Here is a 23146-nt window from a genome sequence, read left to right on the forward strand (position 1 = left end):
TGGCAAACACATTATCTCAATGAAAAGGAAAAACTAAAAGAAGGACTAAAGGAAATGTCAATAGAGTGTTTCAGTAGACTATGGTGTGTGTTTTCATTTTTTAATACTTTAAGGAACTCTAATGTGAGGAATAGATAGTATAGAACAAAACTTCTAAACATGATCATAACACTTAATATTTACCTGAGCCTCGATTTCTCCTTTCCATAAACAGCATATTGTGAACAGACTCGATTTGACATACTGGTAAGAAGTGATAATTGTTTAATCTGGAGTCTCTAGAAAATAAGTAATAGAATGTCATTAGATAGATGATCAAGAGCCACTGGAAAAAGCACACTTGAACTGTGGCTCAAGCAGTAGAAAGCCCACCTTGAGCAAAGGAAACTAAGGAAGGGCTGGGAATATGGCTTAGTGGTAGAGGGCTTGCCTAGCATGCATAAGGCCTTAGGTTTGATTTCTTAATACCACATAAGAAAAAAATCAGTTAAGGGACAGTGCCTAGACTCTGAGTTCAAGCCCCAGTGGAGATGAGTGTGTGCATGCACACACACACACACACACACACACAGTGCACAAGCTTACAGAATAAAATGCAAGGAGACATTTTAGAAACTTTTGCAAAACCTCAACTACTACCATCATTTAAAAAGGAATGTCATTACAAGAAGAGAAAAGAAGCATGTAACTGTGTAACAAGCACAATAGAACCTACCTCTCTCAGAAAGCATACAGTTGGGTTTGCAGAGGTACAGCAGGATCCTACCATAGAGAGATAACTCTTGGTATAACTGACTAAAAGTGGCAGAGGAGCCTGTCCATAACTACTGGAATATTCATACAAAAATCTGTGGGGAGAAAAACAGAATTGGTCAAAACATTGTAGGAAAGCAAAGCCAATTTTTCTAAGTATTTTGATGGATTTTGAAGAATATGTGTTATATTAATTTATAGTTTTAATGTCTAAGAATTACTAAGGATTTAGAGAAGAATAATACTAAAACTTTAAAGAAATATGTCCATATTAAATATAGATTCTTTAATCCTATGGGATCTTCTTGAAGAGAAAGACTTTTTGCTCTTTTATTCACTCAGTGTCTAGCCAAGCATATCATCTATAGTAGCTGTTAAATTCCAGTGAAGGTAATTAGGGGTTTACTATTCATTATCTACCTCTGCTTACTATTCTAGATGATGACTGTACAAGTTCACTTATTTGTTAAGAGAATCATTTTAATTGTTAGAATTAAACTGTCCCTATGGGGCTTACTGAGACTCGATATGGTAACAAAAATCTCTGAAAATTTATAGGAATAGTCAAACCAACCGATTTTTTTAATGAATTTATGATCATTTTGAAGGGTATTGTTTTTCTGAAGTTCAATTTTTCATTATTATGAATTGATTTTGCCTCCATTTTTTCCATGACCTTCTAAGACTAGCATAATCAGAGCATAATCTGGCTCCTTGTGCACATTGAACAATAAGAAGTTCACAGTTGCATCTATCATGTTGATATGCTGCTTCTGAAGATGTGTAAGCATGGGAAGAAAAGTGTCTTCATTTCTATGCTTGATTGGCAAACTTTTAAAATGTGCACAAGAGTAAAATTGCTTTTATTGTACGGAGTACACAAGGCTCCCCAACATAATGGGAGTCGCAACAGGGGCTGTGGCGTATGTGAAGATAGACTGGTGAATAGAAGATCCAGTTGATTCCACTGCAGATGACGGAACTAAAGCTAGTGATGGGAGCTTGGGGTAGTTGTTCTAATCTCTCAACAACCGGCACTAACAGAGAGATAAGATGGGTGAGAGTCAAATTCCCATTATTTATTATTTGTACACATCTGAGTTGCTACCAAGGTCTTTGCATAGAGTATGGGATTCGATTAGATTCGTGTCAGATGTTTTTAATAGCCACAGGTTCTGCTGATAATGAAAAGAGCTTACTGGTCAGCAAATCCCTTTGGATCCTTCCTGAACGCCTCACAGATTTCCTCATTGGTTGGTTCCACATAGGTGGGGAATTCTTGTGGCTGGTGATGGAGGGCGGCCATGCAGAGCTTCCGCTCCAGGCCCTCTTTGGAGCAGCACTCCGAAGTTCCGGGGTGCGCTGGAAAAGGAGAGTCAGTTTCACAGGACTTCACAGACAGCTCTGAGGTCTGGAATAAGAGAAGGAGAATAAAGCGGGGAGGGGAGATGGCATAAATTTCCAGGCGTTAATTTCTCCATTCAGTATACTATCTTAGCGCATAATGCAAACTCTCAACCAGTACTCGTGTCCATGTGAAGGCTCTGTGGTGTGATTTTTGAACAAGAAAAGTTATATGGTTATAGGAAGTATGTGATGATTTGCATCAATACACAACTCTTCTAAAAGAAGATCAAAACACAGAATTTCTACATAGCCCCTGTTTCTGATTGAAATCATTAAATTGTTAAACCTTAGCTGGTATATCTCCATGGGGATTTTAGCATCTCCAAAGATGAGTCACTGGACAAAGTGCTGCAGGCGCTTGCAATACAATCTTCCCTTGCTTTCTGCTACAGTTAGTCATGAGGTGTGAGAAGCTTCCTGTCCCTCCTGTCTTCCCTTCATAGATGAGCAGGTTCTTGACACGCTTTAGCCTTCTACCTCGGTTTGCATCTAACTGAACAATTCCAGAATATGCTTTTGCACAAGAATTATTTATAGGGTATGAGAAAAACAGAGAATGCATGTATTATACAACTAAGCAATTCTGATCCACAAGGTTAAAAATAAGGTCTCTTTTTTTCTTCCAAAGATTTATCCTCAGGTACTGCATAAATTGAAAACCAATGTGGATTACAACTTCAACACTGATACTCCAATACAGGTGAGTGCAGGAAGTACCAGCATAGGAATTAAATTTCAGCAACAGGATATTATTTTTAGAATACATTGATCCTTGAGATACAACTGTAGAAAAGAAATAGATATCCTATAAAAAAAGATGAGTAATAGTCATCATGGAAAAACTACTTAGTATGTGTGAAAAAATAAGTGTTATCCTTATAGTTGTTTTAAATGCTAGTCATCTTTTTGGGGTAATGCATATAAAAACCTTTCCTATCGCTTAAGAGAATCAGTGTGAAGAATGAAGAATGTCAACCAACTTTTCATTTCCTTTCATACCTACCTTACATTAGGCTTTCAGAACTTAAAACTTTAACCTTAATTTTTTTTTACACCTTTTCCATCAATCGCTGTTTGCCTTTTCATTTATTTCCCTGGCAGTTTTTCAGTTTTTCTTTTTTAAAAAAATGATGAAATAAAAGTAAAGGGTTAAAAGTTTTGATAAGTTTTTTAAAAAATCAAAAATTGGTAATAAACATGAGAAAGGAAGGTATCATGCAAAAAATGACAATTCTCTTTCTTTAGCTCCAGAATTTTAGACATAGATTGCATATCTGATCGAGATAGACATCAGGAAATAGAAATGGAAAATAGACATTAAATACCAATGTGTTTTGACCACATGAAATGACAGGTGTTTATAAACTTGGTGGTGGAGTAAAATGATTATAAATCTCTTGGAAAGTTAATAAGGGTCAAATAAAGAAATTAATGGGTAAGCATATTCATTGTCTATAAGCTGTGCGCATTAGACTTTTGGAGCACTGGATCTGTGAACAAAGAGGCTTGAGAAGGCAGACTGATTTGCCTTTAGTAAAATACATTTATCATTGTGTTAGGTCAGCTGCATTATTGAATTTTTGAATCTATCCAGCTTTCACCTCTTCAGTTATTTCCTGTACATAGCACCCTGCCATTTCAGAACCTCAAATTTTCTATATATGTAAACTGTAGAAGAAAAAATCCAGAACCTCATATATGTACATAGGGAAAGTTTTGAATCCTCCAAACAATTTAAGGCCAATACTAAACTATCCTGGAGCTGGCAGTACCAGTTCTAACCTAGTGATAAAGGTACAGGCAGGCTTTTAAATGAAGAAGCATGCTTTAAAGTTAAGAAATCCATGAGTTGATATATGTGTAAGGTTCCTATTTACAGTGACGATAGAAATTATATGGATTTTAGAGGCAAATCTCAATTTAAATCCTACACCCTCTTCTTACTTTGCCAAGCATTTTTAGTCAGTAAGTAAACTTTCATCCAGTTTTCTTCTTTGAAGCTTGTAAAAATCATGAATTAAATGGGCACACTTCATTGAAATAAACCTGAGATCCAAACATAGGTAGAGAGGAGCCCAAAATTTCCTAGAAAGACCTTCTTCTCTGAGCCACCGTAGAGATGGCAGCCAAGGGCACTTACCCTGGTGTCATAGCAATCAGGGTCAGCTCCTTTTGCACAGCATTCTTCAGTCAAGGAGACAACATCCTTCACAAGCTGGCTGACCTGTTCAAATGTGCCTCTTGAAAATTTTCTGCTGTATAAGACGAGAGCTCTGGGGGGAGGATGCAAGTCAGTGTGTTACTTAGAATCTCATTTGTTTTGCAGGTTTTGACATCTATTAAAATTACACTTTAAAATGGAATGTTTCACAAGGATATGTTGTCATTGATTTTTGTATATGTGTGAATGATCATAAAACCTTAGAATAAGGTACAGAGGGCATTCAAGTTGTCAGATTAGTTTGCAAACAAATAAAAACACATATTAAAAAACAGATGTCCACTTGAGGGGGTGGTAAGGTTGGGAGAACAGAGGAAGGTAGGACTTTGATCAAGATGCATTGTATTCATAAATTGACACATTGAGTTGGAACCCTTCTGTACAACTGCTTAAAGATAATTTTATATTTTGCTAAAAATTTTAAAAATAAATTATAGAATAAATGGTAAAAAATGGAATGTTTCCAATATACCCCTTAAATACATCTTTAAAATATATTCCTTTTGAAAAAACTTTTGACTGACCTGAAAAAAATATCACATTAAAATGAATGTTTTGTTGTTGTTGGGGGCAAATTTACTTGTAAACAGTAGAAATTGGTTTGGTGATAACATCAAACCAGATTGAGTTCTACTTTGAACCTTCCCAGAAGAATCTGTTCCTTTGTTTGCCATTGTACTAGAATATACCATTGTACTGTACATATTCACTCTAAACTCATCTGTAAACTTTCTAGTGATGAATTCTATGGTTACTGCACTAATGGGAAACTTTGACTGATATTTGCCTGACACCTCTATGCTCCTGATGCTCTATCTTCTTCATTGTATTCAGCCTTCCTTGCTGAATAGAAATGAACCTGCCTTGGTTTTGTTCAAGGTCAACAAATCAAGGGCACTGAACAGGTAAATCCTGCACACTTACAAAGATCTGAAGTCCTCTTTTCCAAGCATGGCAAGCTCTTTGCAGACTTTATCCTTTTCATAATCTCGACCTAGAAACCAAAAATAGGAAAGTGTATTTTTTCCCTTTTAATGTATCTGTATAATGTAATCATTCATCTGATCTGTACTAGAAAAGGCATTTTCTCAATATCTATATGTATTATATTTGGGTAATGTCTTTCTCTCTGTAGGCTATACTTTTTTTTTTTTCTTATGTGGTGCTGAGGAATCGAACCCAGGGCCTCATGCATGCAAGGCAAACGCTCTACCACTGAGCCACCTTCCCAGCCCCTGTAGGCTATACTTTTAAAAATATAATTTTATTGTTATTATTAAAGTGTTATACGAGGGGTTACAATTCTATAAGTCAGGTGATGAGTATAACTCTTCTTTTTTTATAATGTCACCCCATCCTTCGCTTTCCCCCAGTTTCCCCCCTTTCATCCCTGCCTGCAAGTTGAATAGTTCATTTTTTACATAGTGTATATTGAATATCTTGATTGTTTTGGTTCACCCTTCTTCCCTCCATTTTGATGCCCCTCTTTTGCCCCTGCCCTAAAAGACAGAAGAATCTGAAAAACAAAAGCAATTAATAACACCAACAATAACTAAAAAATTATATCCATAGGTCATGATTTTTATAGTTAATTTAATTAGACAATAGGAAAAACAAGAGAAAGTGAACTGATATTGAAAGTAGGTCAACGAATATGTGTCAGCTAGCGAATAAGAATATGTTTATATGAACATCATCTTTCAGGTTCTCCATGCTTCTCCTTCTCCACCTCTCTTCTCCTCCTTCCTCCTTCCTCTCTTTTTTCTCTTCTCCCTTCCCTCTTTCCCTCTTGTTCTTCTTTCTCTCTTTTCTTTCTTACTCTCCCTTTTCTCTTTTTTCTCCTTTCCTTCCTCCTCTCCCTTTCTGTTGTTCTATCTTTGGTTTCTCTCACTTCTCTCTTATTCTCTTTATTTTGTCTCCCTTTCTTCATCTTTCCCCTTCTCTCCTTCTTTTCCTTTCCTCTTCCTCTCTCTTCTTTCTCTTCCTCCTTTTCATCGTCTCAGTTTAACCTAAGCTTCAACAGGCAAAATAACAACGGCAAAAAGTGGAAAGGTTTTCCATTACAAAATAAGGTCAGCTTCACTAATGCAATTCTTGAGAGGTGTATGAGTGAGGGGTGCCACCTTAGACCCCATAAGGGAAGGCCGGCTATTCAGTTGAAGAAAAGATGGAAATTAGACAAGTAGGCTTTTTCTCATTTTCTTTTTTTATACTTTTTTATTGTAAAAATAGTATACAGAGGGGTTACAGTTGCATGAGTAAGGTAATGAGTACATTTCTTATAGAGCATTGTTACCTCTGCCTTTGTATTTCCCCTACCATCCCTTTCCTCTCCACCTCCCCAACTCCTCCCTCCACAAGTTGTAAAGTTCAATTTCAACATAGCGTCTTGTACATCTCATTGTTAAAATGGGTCAACCTGCATCCCTATTTAAGCACTTCGTTTTTTCCCTTCTCCTCCCCAAATTAGAACAATGTATATACAAGATGCAGGGCACTGAAATCAAATGTAGTGAAAACAGGGGTTATACCATGAGGGAGGAACATACCAAAGAAACAACAACAAAAAATCACATAGTACATTATAGGCACATTAAAAACAATAGCAAGAACTTGTGTCCCTGTCTTGGGGTTCATTTCACTTAACATCATCTTATATGGTCATATGTACATAGCTTTTGATCTTTTCTGCTTGTCCTAGATATATATTAATTATTGCAAATAAAGGAAACCATGGGACCTATGTTTCTTTGGGCCTGCCTTACTTCACTTAATACAATTTTTTTCTAAGTCTTTCCATTTCCAAATGGGGCAATGTCATTCTTTTTTTTTTTTTTTTTAAGAGAGTTGTTAGTATGGCAAATTGCTAGTATAGTAAACATATTAAGTCGGAAAGCACTTCCCCTCATAGCTAGTAAGGACTTAGCCTTTCTTTTAAAAAGAAACCACATAATGACCTAGATCGGTAGTATCTGGATCTTGGGGTACAATATTAACAGGTGTCTGATTCAGATTGGAGATATTGAAAGAGGTAAGCAGCCTGGAGAACAAAGAAGAGGTCCAAGATGGAAAGTAGTGGTGTGGCCTATAGATCTTATGGAGAGCAAGCAGCAAAGGTTATTTGGAGAGTATCCAAGAATGAAATCCTTCTGTGTAGAGGGAGATAACCTAGAAATCAGAGTCCTCAAGGGAGTGCTAAGATGCCAGATGAGTATGTGAAATTTCTGGGAATGATAGTAAAGAATCAGCTAAGAGAACATACCAGCTTTGCACATCTTCATAATCAAAAGAATGATAGTTGCTTGCTGTACTGCTCATGGTATTCCTTTTCACTAACTGATACCGCTCCTGCTAGCTTCTCCCTCCTTGTTAGCCTTTGACATTCTAGAAACATCTCAGAGAATGAGAAGGTGAAAAATAAGGAGTAGATAGAGAAAAATAGAGAAATGTCCAATTCCATCTTTCCTACCACATGTTTCAAGTACTCCTGTATGGAAAGAATAGCTTTACCTTTCAATGAACGGATGGATTGTTGGGTATTAAATACAACCAGACATATCCTCATGACTTAAACAAAGCTGTCGTTTCAGGGTTAAAAAGAACTTAGGACTTTTTTTAAGGTATTCAAGGATGAACAGAAAAATTGTATGAGCTAGTCTTTAGTCCATTCAAGCAGCAGGGAATAGCTATTCTCCCAGAATAGCTGACACCCATTCGTTCAACATGTCTACTACATGTGTCACTGGCTGGGCACATGGAAGTCAATCAGTGTACTTCTCTCATTCACCATGTATTTAAGTCCAGGAAATGACCTGCCAATTCCTTTTGATAAATGGTTAAAAATTTGAAGAGTGACCCAGTTTCTTTTCTAAATGGCTTCATCTTTTGGTGATTTACCTTCATGTCTTCTAATATTGGAAAAGTAATCTCAAAGGTTATGACAATAACTACTGTCACATGGTTTTATTCCCAAGATATTGTCTCCTCTTTAACATATACAGTTCTGGGAAGATTGAATATGCCAGGATGGGAAAAAAACTCACACATTCAGTATTCAGCACCATTATCCCGAAAACTAGGTCAGGGAAAGAAGATAGATAACTTTCAGGTCCAGTTCACTTTCTAAAATTTATTGATTAGTTTCCTAGCTGGATATTGTAACAAGTTTAAAAGGTCAGTAAGACAGAAAGTTTTCATTAATCATTGATGGTATTAGATGGTACTGAAGATTAGAATGCTCCTCATTTACTAAAGAGCTCGACTTTAGAATAGGAAAGGTCAAAATTAAAATATTAAGTCATAATAAAATTCTTACCAAAAGACAATCTCTAATCAATATCTAATCATTTTTCTCATCTGACAAAAAATAGCAAATAAATAATGAATTTAATTTGTATTTTAATTATTGCAAATTCCAATGAGTCTTATTTAATAAACATTTTGTACCAGATGAGTTAACTGTGATTCATACAGTTACATTTATGTCCCAAATGAATTGGAAATGACATGCTCTATTTTGCAATGTACCATTTACTTACAAAGAGCTTGACTTGACTTCAGTCAGGGCCAGTAAATATTGGCATAATTTTAGTGAGTCTTACGAAATCATTGTCACATTAAATGACATCTTGTTACTAAATGTTTAAGACTTTCTTTAAAATTTTGATTTTTTTGCAATATCATGTTTTTTTGCAATATCAAGTTTTTAGTCTACATTGTGAAACACATTCTGGCAAATCATGTTCAATTCTGGACTTCTAGAAACAAAGTTGAGTTAAATTTTAGGAAATCTTTATTGCTTCATGCAACATACATTTCCTGACAAAGCTGACAACATTTATTCATAAGTGCAACAAACATTTTTTAAGGACTTACACTGTACCAGGCCTTGGGTTCACTATTGAATTTGCAGACACAATGGAGTCCAATGTAGACATAAACCTACCCTCATGCAACTTTCCTTCTGAGGGAAAGAATGAAAGAGATAAGTGCAGTTTCAAAAGTATTTTGGATTCTGTCACTGTTGTTATAACCTAATTGGCCCCTGGGTCCCCTGTTTATATACTAGGAACAATGACCAGATCCTAAGTATCACTGACTTGAACTTATGCTTCTATAGGATACTAGAGGCTGTCTCAAGTTGCTATTTTCCTACAGTGTTCTGGAAAATCATAAGATTTTGAAGCTCTTGGATATTTTATATTTGGGGGATTTCTCTTGCTTTGGCAATTGTATTTCCATTTTCAATGACAGTCTCATCTGTTTCACAAAAAGTTATATATATATATATATATATATATATATGTATATTTATATTGCCTTTTAAGGATGTGGTATGTAATACTTTTTCAAAACAGCCTAGATATTGGTAAATGCAGAATAGTAATTTTACTTGGGAAATTAATTAGGAAGCTGTCTTGCTTATGGCAGATGATAGTTAACTTTTTAAACACTCCAAAAATAGTTATGAAAGTTCTATATAACCTAAAGATAAATCACAAAATTGAATGGGAAGGATATATTATATGTATGTTATTATTTCTATTTCTATCATCATATGTGAGTTTTGTCAAGCAGAGCCTCTGAACCATTTAAATGCATTTTGTATTTTATTTTGTTTTGTTTTGAAACAAGGTCTCTATATGTAGCCCATGCAATCCTCAAACTTCCTGTTCTAACTCAATTGTCCAAATGCTGGGATTACAGGGTATGTACTACCATGCTTTGAGCTATTTAAATTCCTTGTAATGCTAGTGGATTGCTATAAATCACATTAGTGTATATAGGCCATATTCTAGGCTGACTTCAAACTATGATTCACTAATACTTCCCAAGTAGTTGGGATTACAGGCATGAGATATTATGCGCAGCTTCTCTCTTATTTATTTATTTATTTATTGTGAAAATACCATACAAAGGGGTTACAATTACATGGGCAAGATAATGAGTACATTTCTTATCAAGCATTGTTGCCTCCTCCTTTGTTTCCCCTTCCCATCTTCCCCCGTCCCCCTCCCATTCCTCCCTTTCCCTCCCTCCCCCCGCCCTTGTGCCAAAGTTTTAAAGTTCGTTTTTGTATATCTCATTGTTGCAATGAGTCCACCTGTATCCCTATTTAAACAATTTGTTTTTTCCCTTCCCCTCCACAAATTATACCAACATCAAATACAGTGAAAACAGGGGTTACACCATGGGGGAGGGACATACAAAGCAACAATCACCTTATAACTATGTTAGAAACAATAGCAAGAAAGAAAAACCATTTGAGTCCTTATCTTGGGGTTCATTTTGCCTAGTCAACTTATATGACCTTTTCTGGTTGTCTCAGACATATACTAGTAATTGCAAATAAGGGAAACCATAGGACCTATGTTTCTTTGGGCCTGGCTTACTTCACTTAATATAACATTGAGATATACCACCTCACCCCAGTTAGAATGGCTATAATCAAGAACTCTAATAACAACAGATGCTGGAGGGGATGTGGACAGAAGGGAACCTTACTGCATTGTTGGTGGGAGAGCAAACTTGTTCAACCACTTTGGAAAGTAGTATGGAGGTTCCTCAAAAGACTCCACATAGAGTTCCCCTATGACCCAGCAATCCCACTTTTGGGCATTTACCCAAATGATCACAAACAAGACCATACTAAAGCTACCAGCACAACTCTGTTTATTGCAGAATTATTTACCATAGCTAAGATATGGAACCAACCCAGATGCCCTAGATGAATGGATCAAGAAAATGTGGTATATATACACAAAGGAATTCTATGCCTCCATCAGAAAGGAGGACATTGCCCCATTTGTTAGGAAATGGAAAGACTTGGAGCTTCTCTTTTTAAGTAAAGAGTACCAATTCCATTACAGTGGCCCTATTCTCATGGCTTTATCCAAGCCTATTCCCTTTCAAAGGCCCCACTTCCAACAAATACCACCACATACTTGTGTAGATATGGCTTCAGCATGTTGGTACTGGAGAGGACAGAAATATCGTCCACAACACATGGTCAATATGCAATGGGACCAGGCAATTATTTTTACAGCAAGAGTCACTGATAAAACTTTGTCTGACTAGTCAGATGCCAGTGTCTCATGTCTATAATCTTAGCCACTCAGAAGGCTAATATCTGGAAGTCTGCAGTTTGAAGCCAGCCTAGGTAGAAAAATTTCTGAGACTCCGTCTCCACAAAAACCTTAGAGCACCAGCTGAGTAAGCTCAAGATTCTGTTCTCAAACCTCAGTACCGCCACAGCCACCCTGCTCACATCTCCCTGGATCAGGCCAATGGAATGGTAGCCTAATGAAAGGTCATGCCTTGTCTCCTTTTTTTTGGGATGTCTCAGCCCCTCAGGACCCTGCTGTTTTCACTGCTGCTGTAAGAAATTACCACAAAAGGCAGAGGCTTTGCAATATATTACCAGAGAGTTTTATTATCTATAGGTTCCCATGTGCTAAATATTCAGGTGTCAGAAGGACTGTGTTCTTTCAGAGGTTCTGGAGAAGGATCTTGTGACAGATCGTGGATTGACATTGCTTTACTCCAGGCCTCCTTTCTCAAACTTCACAGTCAACCATTTTACATCTCTCTTGCAGTTTTTCTCTTAGACATACCTCTGATTTTCTCCTTTTCCATTCCACCTTTTAGACTCTTGTGATTGCATTTGTCTCATACAGATAATATAGCATGACTTAAAAACATAAGTCAGCCAATTAGCAACTTTAATTTCATCTGTAACTTTAATTTGTCTTCGTGCTGGGACATGTTCACAGCTTCAGGAATTAGGATCTAGACAGCTCTGTGCCAGGTGTAGGGGGTAAAAAGAAGGTCCATTTTTTTTACCTACCAGTTAATGTGTAAGCCGATGACATAGACATGATCAGGTGAGTGCAAACAGAGGCCACCACTGAGGTTGCTTTGACTCAGACAGCTTGATCCCTTGATCCCTAGATCACCTTTTGTCCTGCTATTTTGTCCATTTCACATGTGGTTAATTAACTAGTTTTGGACTGCACCACTTATATTGTCTTATTCATATGAATTGACTGGGGAGAGGTAAGAGGTAGAGGATGGGTTAGGAAGCCCATGCAATCACCAGGAGAAAGGGGAATAGGTTTAACAAGAACAGAGTGTGGAAGTTAAATAGCATGTATGAATGAGATCATCCACAGCACTAGAGCACTAGATGTGTGCAAGAAGTAGAGGAGCCACTCTGCAAGGTTGATTTATTACAAGCCCAAACTTTATGAAGTGTAGAACTGGATGTGGAGAATAAAATAATATTCAGGGAAACACTGAAGGAGTGAGTGAATGATTCAGATGTGATAGTGCCACATTAACAAATAAAGAAGGTGGACTTGGAGTGCTTCATGAAATAATGAAGCAGCATCTGGACCAGTTATAGATGAATACATCTATAAGATAATGAACATATCTGCTAAACTAGATTCCTATGAATCGAGAGACAATGACCCAGGCGTGAATCTGATCAAGTTGTTACTAAAAACAGAGTATTTATTAAAATTTTTCCCCTTTTAGCAGGGTGCTGGTGGCTCACGCCTGTAATCCTAGCTACTCAGGAGGCTGAGATCTGAGGATCATGGTTTAAAGCCAGCCTGGGCAGGAAAGTCCATGAAACTATCATCTCCAATAAACCACCAGAAAACTGGAAGTGGTGCTGTAGCTCAAGTGGTAGAACGCTAGCCTTGAGCTGAAGAGCTGAGGGACAGCACACAGGCCCAGAGTTCGAGCCCCATGACTGACAAAAAAAAAATTCCCCTTTTTAATTAAAGCATTTAATTTTCAACATATCTACTGTTATTAACTATAATACTGTGAGAAAAGTAGCTTTTTATAACAGAAGTTTACTTCCTTTCTGTTAATCTTGAGAGAATGGTTTTTCTGAAGGCTTTCTACTTTGGCCAGGTGGCTTGGCCCTTGTTAATTACATTTTAGTTACATAAATCCTTTTCTTGCTGCACTTTAATTAAGACATCTTGTTAGGTGTTCCTTGAATTTGAATTACATCTTGTGAATTAAGCCAAATCCTTTTGCAGATGACTAACCTGCTGGGTTAGGGATAAAAAGGGAGTAGCCTGACTGTTCTATATGCTTGCTTACAAGATTTTTGGTTGATGGCACACCCTTTTGCCTTATCGAATTCATTTCAAATTGGTGTCCTTATTCCTACATGACACTTCAGCATCCCAAGTTATTTCTAACAATATCAAACTATTTTAGATCTAGAGTTTCCAAAGGATAGTTCCATAGGTTCAGGCATTTTAGGAATGAGTCAATGTGTATGGGAAATATTGAATTAAATCAGCTTTCCTGTATGACTTATAAGAACCTTCAAGATAGCAAAAGCATTGATTGTGAACCAAAGAAGGATCACTGAATGACTAATGTCCTGTGTATGTTTGGCAGAGGAAACATTTTTCAAGATGAGTCTGGCAAAATGCACTTGGAACTGTTGCTCTAGGAAAAGAGATTGGTTCATCCACTGTCTAGAAACACAACATATATGCAATGCAAAGCAGGCTCTCACTCTTCCCAGCTACTATGAACCCAGGAGACTGCTGAGCTCCTGTACTCTTGCCCTGTAACTTCCTGCAACATACTCAGCTTCTAGGCCATTGGGCCATGCTCAATTCTTGTAGAATGGGGATTGCTGCATGAATCTTCGAGTCCCAAATGTTGACTTGTTTATTGCTTGTAAATCTATTTGCCATGTCTCAGGATATCATCAGACCTAAGGAATCTGGGTAGTAAGACTAAAGATTTGAACTTTAAGGTTGCTAAATTGGAGTTTTTGGTATGTTTGATCTGGGATTAGAAAAGCTGAAAGAATGAAAATAGAGATTGCCTAATGTCTTGTGTATTTCCAGAGGACACTTATAACTGCGGTTGAGCTAGTGCACACTTAATGAGTCAACTGTGCAAGATGACAACACATATTTTAGGAATCATATCCACATATATTTCCAGGACCTGTTCATTATAAGTTCTTTGCATCTGAATATCCTTATCTGGACCTCAGCTTGAGAAGGATTTTTCAAGTTCAAATCTGCCTTGGCAAACTCTTTAGTAGATGTGGCCTATTAACTTATATACTTAAGGATCTGTAGGTTAATTAGGCACAATTGAGATTTGAAGGACAACACTAACACGAAAAGAAAGTGAATGGAAAAGTAAGGTAACGTTTAGAGTAAGGTTACTCACATCCTAGTTAATAAGTGATAATTCTTGTGAACACAAATTTTATTTCACTGGCCATTGAAAACTCAGAGAATAGGCACTATTCTTTTCATAGGAACAATGTATAGAATAATACTGACACTGGAAAATAAAGTGTTAAAAAATCAGCCAGCAAAACACATTGAAATTAACACAGAAAGTTTCAAGCTTCAGAATTCATAAAATTGTATATGTACATCACATAATCTGTTTGCATCATTTACAAAAGCTATAAAATATTGCCCAAAGATAGAGGCACAATTTACAGAGCAATTTCACAAACAAAACATAGCTTAATCATCTTATTATGATTGTGTTTCTTCAATGTAGAAAATTCCAATTTTATATCAGTAGTGGATGGTATTAAAACATCTAATGCATCTTCAAATATTGCACATTCTAGGAGTCCTTGAGGAAGAGCACAGAATTCTCTCTGCCAAGTTCATACATTAATGATATGATACATATTACTTTCAATAGGGAGAAACATTTGGAAAAAAAGCTTAGCGGTGGATCCCAACCTCCAGTTTCGTTTTCTCTCAGCAGTTAAAAAATTTCGAATTCCAAACCATTCTCTTTACATCTTATCAGAAAAAAGAAGGAGGGAAGGAGGGACAAATGTTGAATTGTATATTCTACTTTCTTGCATGGAGGGACACTCCAAAACTATATGGAATCAGAAGAACTCTGATGAATTCTTTTTCCTTCCTTCTGTCCCCCAAATATATTCACCAGTTCTTTGTTATCTCTTGTATAATTTTTAAGTGGTGAGAGAAAATTAAACTAGGAAGAGTTCTGATAAATGGCCCAAGTGATATCTTACCTCTCTCTAGAGCATTCCCCAAAGCTACAGCAAGCAGGAGAACCAAGACTGTCTTCATTTTTACGAGGATCCTGCAGTACCTCCTGTCTCCTGCGGCTCACCATGTAAAAGGCAGAAGCCCAAAGTTACCTGTTCTTTTTTTTTTAACTAAGCCTAATAGACTATGAACTAATCAATTATTAATGTCTACATAGAAGCAAGGTGCAGTCAGGAATCCTTGGCTCAACAAAGATAAAATAATATCATCATCAAGACAAATAGATACCTTGGGAATAATAGAGTGAAAAATCATGGAGATTTTAATCATTAACTTTGTCAAACTGCAAATGAGGCAAAGTAGGGAGACTGTTTTTCTACTGTTCTTTTCAGCTAAACCAATCTGATATTTTAGTAAGGGACACAACCCCACCTCTTTATAGGGTCTTGTTTCTTTTCTTTTCTTTTTTGAACATTTCTTACCTATCTTAAGTATTATAGAAAAGTACTCTCCTTTTCTTCCTTTCCTCCCTCTCTTGTTTCCCCCTTCCTTCCTTCCTTTCTTCCTTCCTTCCTTCCTTCTTTCCTTCCTTCTTTCCTTCCTTCCTTCTTCTCTTTTTCTCTTTCTGTTTTTGTCAGCTACAAATAAATATTACCTTACATGATCACAGACAGGATGTTTTAAGTAGTATAGGGGAAAAAATCTTTAATTCCAATGCTATAAGGCAATTTTGAGAGGTGACACAGTACTTTTTACATGCTGTATTCTTCTTTTGAGACACCTGGATACATATTAAGAATAGCCCTTGGAGTAGGGAAAATCATAACTAGTACGATAATGACTTGTCTCCATTATAAAAAGTTCATGGAAAATTTTGGGTTCCTTACAGATGTTTTAAGTTTCTTCTACTATTCCACAGCTGATACTATTTTATAGTAATAAACTTAAGAACTCACAGAAGCCATTGAATCTAAAATATCTTCATTTTATAGAAAGGAGAACTGAGTCCTAGGTAAATTCTGTGACTTGTCCAGAGGGGCCCAGATAGAGCTCACTAGGACTGGATCCTGGCTTTTGCACTAGCCCTCTTTCTGAACACTGATCAGGGGAAGGGTGGTATACACAGGTCCAAGGATCAAATTTTTCCCCAGCTCCAATTGTGGTGCAACCTTGGGAAGTGTATTCATCTCTCTAAGCCTCTTTTCTTCCATGTAATGCATTGACAATGCTTAGTGTGTGTCAAGAGATTGCTGTGGGGCTAAGAGAACCCATTTGTGGAGCACACCATATATCTAACACATGGTAACTTGCATGAGTGCTGCTGGATTCCTCTTCTAGCTAGTGCCTCTTCCATCTTTGGTGGAAGATTTTAAGCCCTACCTTGTTCAGTGGTCACCCTGAGAGAGGACTTAGATTTAATGTGTATTAATTGAGTCATTCAAGATGAATGATATGAGCAGAGTCGACCAAGATACAAAGAAACCACACCAACCTCTTTTTAGTGGATCCTCCAACTGTATAGAAAATTTGTTAGTGATATGGGTTCAGAAAATAGAATGCAGCTAGCTGGAAAAGGTAAGAATTCAAGAACTATCAGAAATATGTCTGTAAAATCATTGAAAATCTGTATGACAAGGGAGAAAAAATTAAAAGAGAAAACAAGGAGAGTATCTAGTTCTGTAAACAAAATGTAGACATTATTGCTATATTCCACTCAAGGCTCAACTTACTAAGACAAATCTTTAGAAGTTCTCTTTCCCTCTGGGTCAAGATAAAAGACAAATCTTGAAAAGTTCTCTTTCCCTCTGGGTCAAGATAACATTACATGTTTATATATGCATACACTTACAGAGAGGCATTTTTAATCTAACAGTATTTTTCAGCTGACTTCTGATGACTAGTTCATTCAGAGGTACATTTAGACTCTATAACTTTTGGTTAAAGGACAGTCCATTCTTCTAAAAAAATCAACATACAAGTTTATCACTTCTTTTGCAACATCACCATTTGTGTTTAATGATAAGCTAAATGTTGCAAGAATTGCAACATCTCATTTGTGTGCCCTCTTGAGAAATCTCTATACAATCTGCCAAATACACTGTCTTGACTGTGTTTATCTTTTTGAACTGGAAGTCGACACCAGTGTGCTCTTTTCAATCTTATTTCTCCATAATGCTTCAGATGCTGATTGCTTTCTCGTGATTCCAAAACTAGGTGGAAATAATCTTAAGTGGCTTAATTGACAAAACACCACATGCCATGGAAATAGTCTAGTAAATCAGATGGGGAAAAGTGAGTGGAAAAGGCAAATAGTGCTGCTGACCAAGTCTGGTATTGTAGCAATTAGAATGGCTCAGAAAGAGCACAGAGCTAGATATTCAGCAAGAACTACTCATGATGTATTTAATTGGTGGGCTTTTTTAGGAATTGTTTTTCCTATCAAGAACTGATTTGATGTAGCCTTTCTCTCCTTTCTCCATCATCAGGCTTCTCCTGACCAACGGTAGTTCTCAGCAAAATGAAGAGGCAGAAAGGCCATTTTAAAAGTTATTTTCTCTGTCATATTTGTCTCTTTTATTAGCTATTAAGTTTTACACTTCCCAAAGCAGTATCATGAAGATTTTTATGATGCTGGGGCTGCCAGAAACTGTAAGATGTTATCTATGGGGACATGAAGAAATGACTCTGAAAGAAATGAATTCTTGAGAGGGTTTAATTTGTCCAAAAAAACACCTTCATCTAATTTTTATTTATATTATTAAAGCACATTTTTTTCTGATAAATGATCTAATGAAATGGGTATTTGTGGCTTCAAGTGATTATTTCTCCCTCCCTCCCACTTTCTCTTTCTCTCTCTCCTCTCTCTCACTTTCTTTCTTTCTTCTTTGACATATCTTTCACCTTAGCAATTTGTCATGTTTTGGTAGTTAGAATATTGTAAGTCTTTTTGGAAATTTGAATATATGCATATGTGAAAATATGAAACATGTGAATATTAGTCACCATGGTTGTTAGACAACAGTGATGCTCTGAACTCTCCTTAATACCTAAGATCATTACAATGAATTCCCTCCAATCCAATGGCAACTTCAAACACTTGGAACAATAATATCACCTCTTTCCATGTCTCCATCCAGCCTCTGGTAACTACTTTACCACTTTTCTAGTTTTTGTTTCTAAGAGTTTAATCTATTTTTTTTTGTACGAAGGTTTGAACTCAGGTCCTTGTGCTTACTAGGCTAGTACAATAGCCCTAAACTAGGCCCCCAACTCTCTTTTTCGTTTGTTTTTTGTTGCTTTATTTTGGATGCCACCTATAAGTAGATTGTAGAGTACTTGTCCTTTTGTACTTGGCTTATTTTACCTAAAATAATGTTTTTGAGGTATTCATATTGTTGAGACTGACAGGATTCCCTTTTCTAAAGGTAATAATAGTATTCCATCACATGTACACAAATGTGTGTGTATAGTATAAACTTTTTTTATTCATCTTTTTCTTTTTGTCGGTCATGGGGCTTGATCTCTGGGTCTGGGCACTGTCCCTCAGCTCTTCAGCTCAAGGCAAGTGTTCTACCACTTGAGCCACAGTGCCACTTCTGGTTTTCTGGTGGTTAATTGAACATAATATCTCACAGAATTTCCTTCCTGGGCTGGCTCTGCACCATGATCCTCAGATCTCAGCCTGTGGAATAGCTCTATATTCATCTTTTGATAGAATTTAGGTTCAATTGTGTCTTTCATATCTTGGCTATTGAGTAATGTTGAGATGAATGTATCAGGAGAAATGCCTCTTTAACATGCCAATTTTAATTTATTTGGATATGTAGTAGAAGTGATATTGTTGGATCATATGCTGATTTGTATATGTGTGTATGTTGGTCTTGGGTCTTCAACTCAAGCCTGAGCACTGTCCCTGAGTTTCTTTTGCTCAAGGTTAGTGCTCTGCCATGTGAACCACAGCTCCTCTTTCAGTGTGTGTGTGTGGGTGCGCGCGCGCGTGTATGATTTGATTAATTGGAGATAAAAGTCTAAGAAACTTTCCTTCCTAGACTGGCTTTGAACCTTGATCCTCAGATCTCCATCTCTTGAGTAGGTAGAATTACAGATCTGAGCCACCAACCCCTGGACATAAGCTAATTTTTAAAATATTTTTGAGAAATTTCTAAACTACTTTCCATCATTACTGCACTAATTATATTCCCACACACAGTGTATGAGAATTCCCTATTCTCTATAGCTTCATCTTGGGTATATATTCTTATACATTAATCTCAAGTTCATTAGTGATCTAAAACAGAAGATTTCTGTGTCAAAAAATTAGGTTCTGATTTTCACTTCAAATGTGAAGATTTCAAACGAGATGGTAACAAATAACCATAATAGATAACTCAATCAATTTCAGCTCTTCAGCTCAAGGCGAGAACTCTACCACTTGAGCCACAGCTCCACTTCTGGTTCTTTGGTGGTTAACTGGAAATAGAAGTCTCACAGACTTTTCTGTCCAGGCAGGCTTTGAACCATGATCCTTAGATCATGAGTAGCTAGGATTACAGTCATGAGCCACTGGTACCCAACTGGATTCATTTATTATTAGCTTAAAAGACATTCAAGTTTGAAAAGGGCCCAGAATAAGAGATAATTTTGGAAAGAAGTAAGTTTAGAGATACCACTTGTTTTAGAGAAATTCTTTAGAAGGCAGTGTTCAGCTGAGTATTGATATACCATGGTAAATTGTACTGACCAATAATAGTAATGTGAGCAAGAGAATCCAAGATGGTGGAGAGGATCAGCCTCACCTCTGGCTATTCCAAGTCACCATATTGAAATTGAGCTTTCCATCCCCTAGTTCTACTAGCACAGAGGTCCTGGTTCCCATCAGGAACTTTCCCCAAGAGCATAGCAAGGATTCCTTATGGAGTGATATTCTCTATTTCCTTGACATCTTAACTCCTAATGCTGTTGAACCACTGTGATGAGTAAGAGAGTTACTATTTGGGTGGACATGAGTAATCCTGATTATGTGTGTGGAGTTGTTACACCATATGGTGAAGAAGAAAGACATTTAGAATCCAGAAGACTATTTTGATGCTTAATCTTAACAGCTGTAATAGACCACAGTGATGGGACTGGAAGCTTTGACTTCCCTTGGAGGTTTATATTATCTCATCAGGAAAGAAACCTAGAGCAGGATGGAGAAGAAAAGTAATCAAGTAATATAGCCTCGTATAGACTAAGGTGTGTATCAGGTGGGGCCTGTAGCCTGTTTGTGACTTATTTGTCTTAGTGCAGGACATAACTAGATCTGAGTGGTACAGAGATACTCTGTATTGGAGGGCTTCACGGGCTTGCAGTCCACCCTTGGATATTTGCATTCCAGTGATAGTCTACTAGTTTGAGGTGTAACTTGACAATAAAGTTCTTTCTGATCATCAGTGTAGCAATTAACAACAGAGTCCATTTGATTTATAGAAACAAAGACACCAAATATTGTCTCTGAACTGTTGCACTCTACTGTTTGTTCTAGATGGCACAGGCCCCTGGTGAGAACAGTGCTCAGACATAGTAACGAGGTGTGTGTGTGTGTGTATGTGTGTGTGTGTGTGTGTTGTCAGTATTGGGGTTTGAAGTCAAAGCTGGGCTTGACAGTGCTCTGATACTCTGTCATAGAGTATCACAGACTTTTCTGCCTGGCCTGGCTTTGAGCCATGATCCTCCAAATCTCAGCTTTTTAAGTAGCTAGAGTCAAGAACCAATAGCATATAGTTGTAAGTGTATATATTTAATAAAAACTATCAGCAAATCCTGTAATTTCTACTTCTAAGATGATTCATTATATTAATGATAGTAATTAACATCTAGGATCTCTGAGCTGAAAATTCCTCTTTTTTTTTTTTTTTTTCTATTGTGGAGCCTGAACTCTGGGCCTGAGCACTGTCCCTTAGCTCTTCAGCTCAAAGCTAGCATTCTACCACTTGGGCCACAGTGCCACTTCTGGCTTTTTCTGCTTATGTGGTGCTGAGGAATTGAATCCAGGGTTTCATGCATGCAAGGCAAGCACTCTACCACTGAGCCACATTGCCCGCCCCTGAAAATTCTTATAATCACTTTCCATACATGATTATCTCAATTAATTCTCAAAGAAATTTGATGAAGTAATCAATTTACCAATTTTGTGTGTGTGTGTGTGTGTGTGTGTGTGTGTGTGTGTGTGTTTGCTGATAAAATTTGATTTGAACCCACAGCCTGGACACTGTCCCTTAGCTTCTTTGTACAAAGCTATTGCTTTACTACTTGAACCATAGCTCACTCATAGCTTTTTGATGATTAATTGGAGATAGGAGTCTCACAGACTTTCCTTCCTGGGATAACTTTTAACCTTGATCCTCAGCTGTTAGCCTCCTGAGTAGCTAGGATTAAAGGCATTAACCACTGGCACCTGGCTTTAATTCTTTGTCCTGAAGATAGGAAAGCTGAGGTCCTGAGAGAACACATAGCTTTCCATTTTTTATCTATTCATTCCCTACCTTTCTAGCCACCTTATTCCTGGGCCTTCCTCATTTGTGTAACTACTCCGATAGCCTCCTAATGGCTTCTCTGGATACCTCTTGCCTGCCTTTCTTATATCCCTGCTGGACACCCAGAGCAAATTTTTATAAAAATGTTTTAGATTCTATACTTTTTCTAATCCTCTAAGGACACCCTTTGCATTTATATGTTCATAATGGTCTGAATTCTACTTATCCCCATCACCGTACTATAGTCCTTTTTCATTGCTTGCTAATTTTTAGCTGCATCATTTTTGTTATTCTTCCTTCCTTCCCTCCTTCCTTCCTTCCTGAATCTGGAAACAATACATCAGGACCTTTGAACACACTGCTGCTTCAGTTTCTCTTCCCATTTTGGTTAGAATTAAGCTTAGCTACCATTTCCACAAAACTCCACAACACTTAACCTAGACATTTTCACTTATGGAATTTCTATTAAGTAGTCAAGGTCTTCCTAGTGTCTCGGATCCTTCCACTTTTTTGTCTTGTACATGGCCTCCTTTCCTAATCCAAGTGGTGACATCCCTACTGCTCTGCTTCCGTGTATTTTGGGCTGACTTCTCATTTCAGAGACAATTCAAGGATAAGCTTTCAAAAAGACACTTGAAATGGCAAGGCATCTCAACATGTATAATATGAGTACTATGCTGGACTTAAATGGTCTATTGGCAATATGAATAGATCTGAGCAGGTAGGCAACACCCTCACCTCATTCCTGCTGTCTGGTTCCCAGGATCATTGCAGCCATGCCATCCCTAAAATAAGAAAAGAGCTCCCTAGATAATGTGCTTATTGCTTTCCTTGTCATAGCTTCAAGGCAAGCACTCTACCACTGAGCCACCTTCCCAGCCCCAGTACAAGTTGTTTATAAAGAGGTATTTCCTTGTTTGTGTTTCTATTTAGTATCTAAATAATGTCTAGAGCATTTGTGATAAATACTAGGCTTGTTGAAAGAATAAATAAATGACCATCATTTCCTTAGATCATATAGATTTTTTTTTCCAATGAAGGAGTAATGACTTAAAATTCTAGTTCACTCATGGAACAGCTGAAGACAAGACCAAGTGAAGGGAGAGGCGGATTTACCAGCTAGACCTTTAGACACAGCCAGAAAGTGGGCTCTGGAACTGATCTTGAATTGCAGGTACAAAGGAAGATTTACTCACTAAGACTGACTACCGAGG

The 23146-nt window shown here is 37.2% G+C and overlaps 1 protein-coding gene across 1 annotated transcript in view; it reads right to left on the reverse strand.

Annotated features, from left to right (window-relative positions):
* Gc (GC vitamin D binding protein) overlaps positions 1–15649 on the reverse strand; it is a 31737-nt gene extending 16088 nt beyond the window's left edge. Inside the window, exons 1-6 of the mRNA XM_042678202.1 lie at positions 15441–15649; positions 5306–5375; positions 4301–4433; positions 1953–2164; positions 716–848; positions 184–278 (exon numbers count right to left, since the gene is read on the reverse strand). Of these exons, the coding sequence (XP_042534136.1) occupies positions 184–278; positions 716–848; positions 1953–2164; positions 4301–4433; positions 5306–5375; positions 15441–15498 (701 nt within the window). The 5' untranslated portion in view covers positions 15499–15649. The remainder of the gene's footprint in view (positions 1–183; positions 279–715; positions 849–1952; positions 2165–4300; positions 4434–5305; positions 5376–15440) is intronic.
* Between the last annotated feature and the right edge of the window lie 7497 nt (positions 15650–23146).

This window comes from Dipodomys spectabilis, unplaced genomic scaffold (genome assembly GCF_019054845.1).
Source record: "Dipodomys spectabilis isolate Male_0828 unplaced genomic scaffold, ASM1905484v1 ptg000043l, whole genome shotgun sequence".
Lineage (NCBI taxonomy): Eukaryota > Metazoa > Chordata > Mammalia > Rodentia > Heteromyidae > Dipodomys > Dipodomys spectabilis.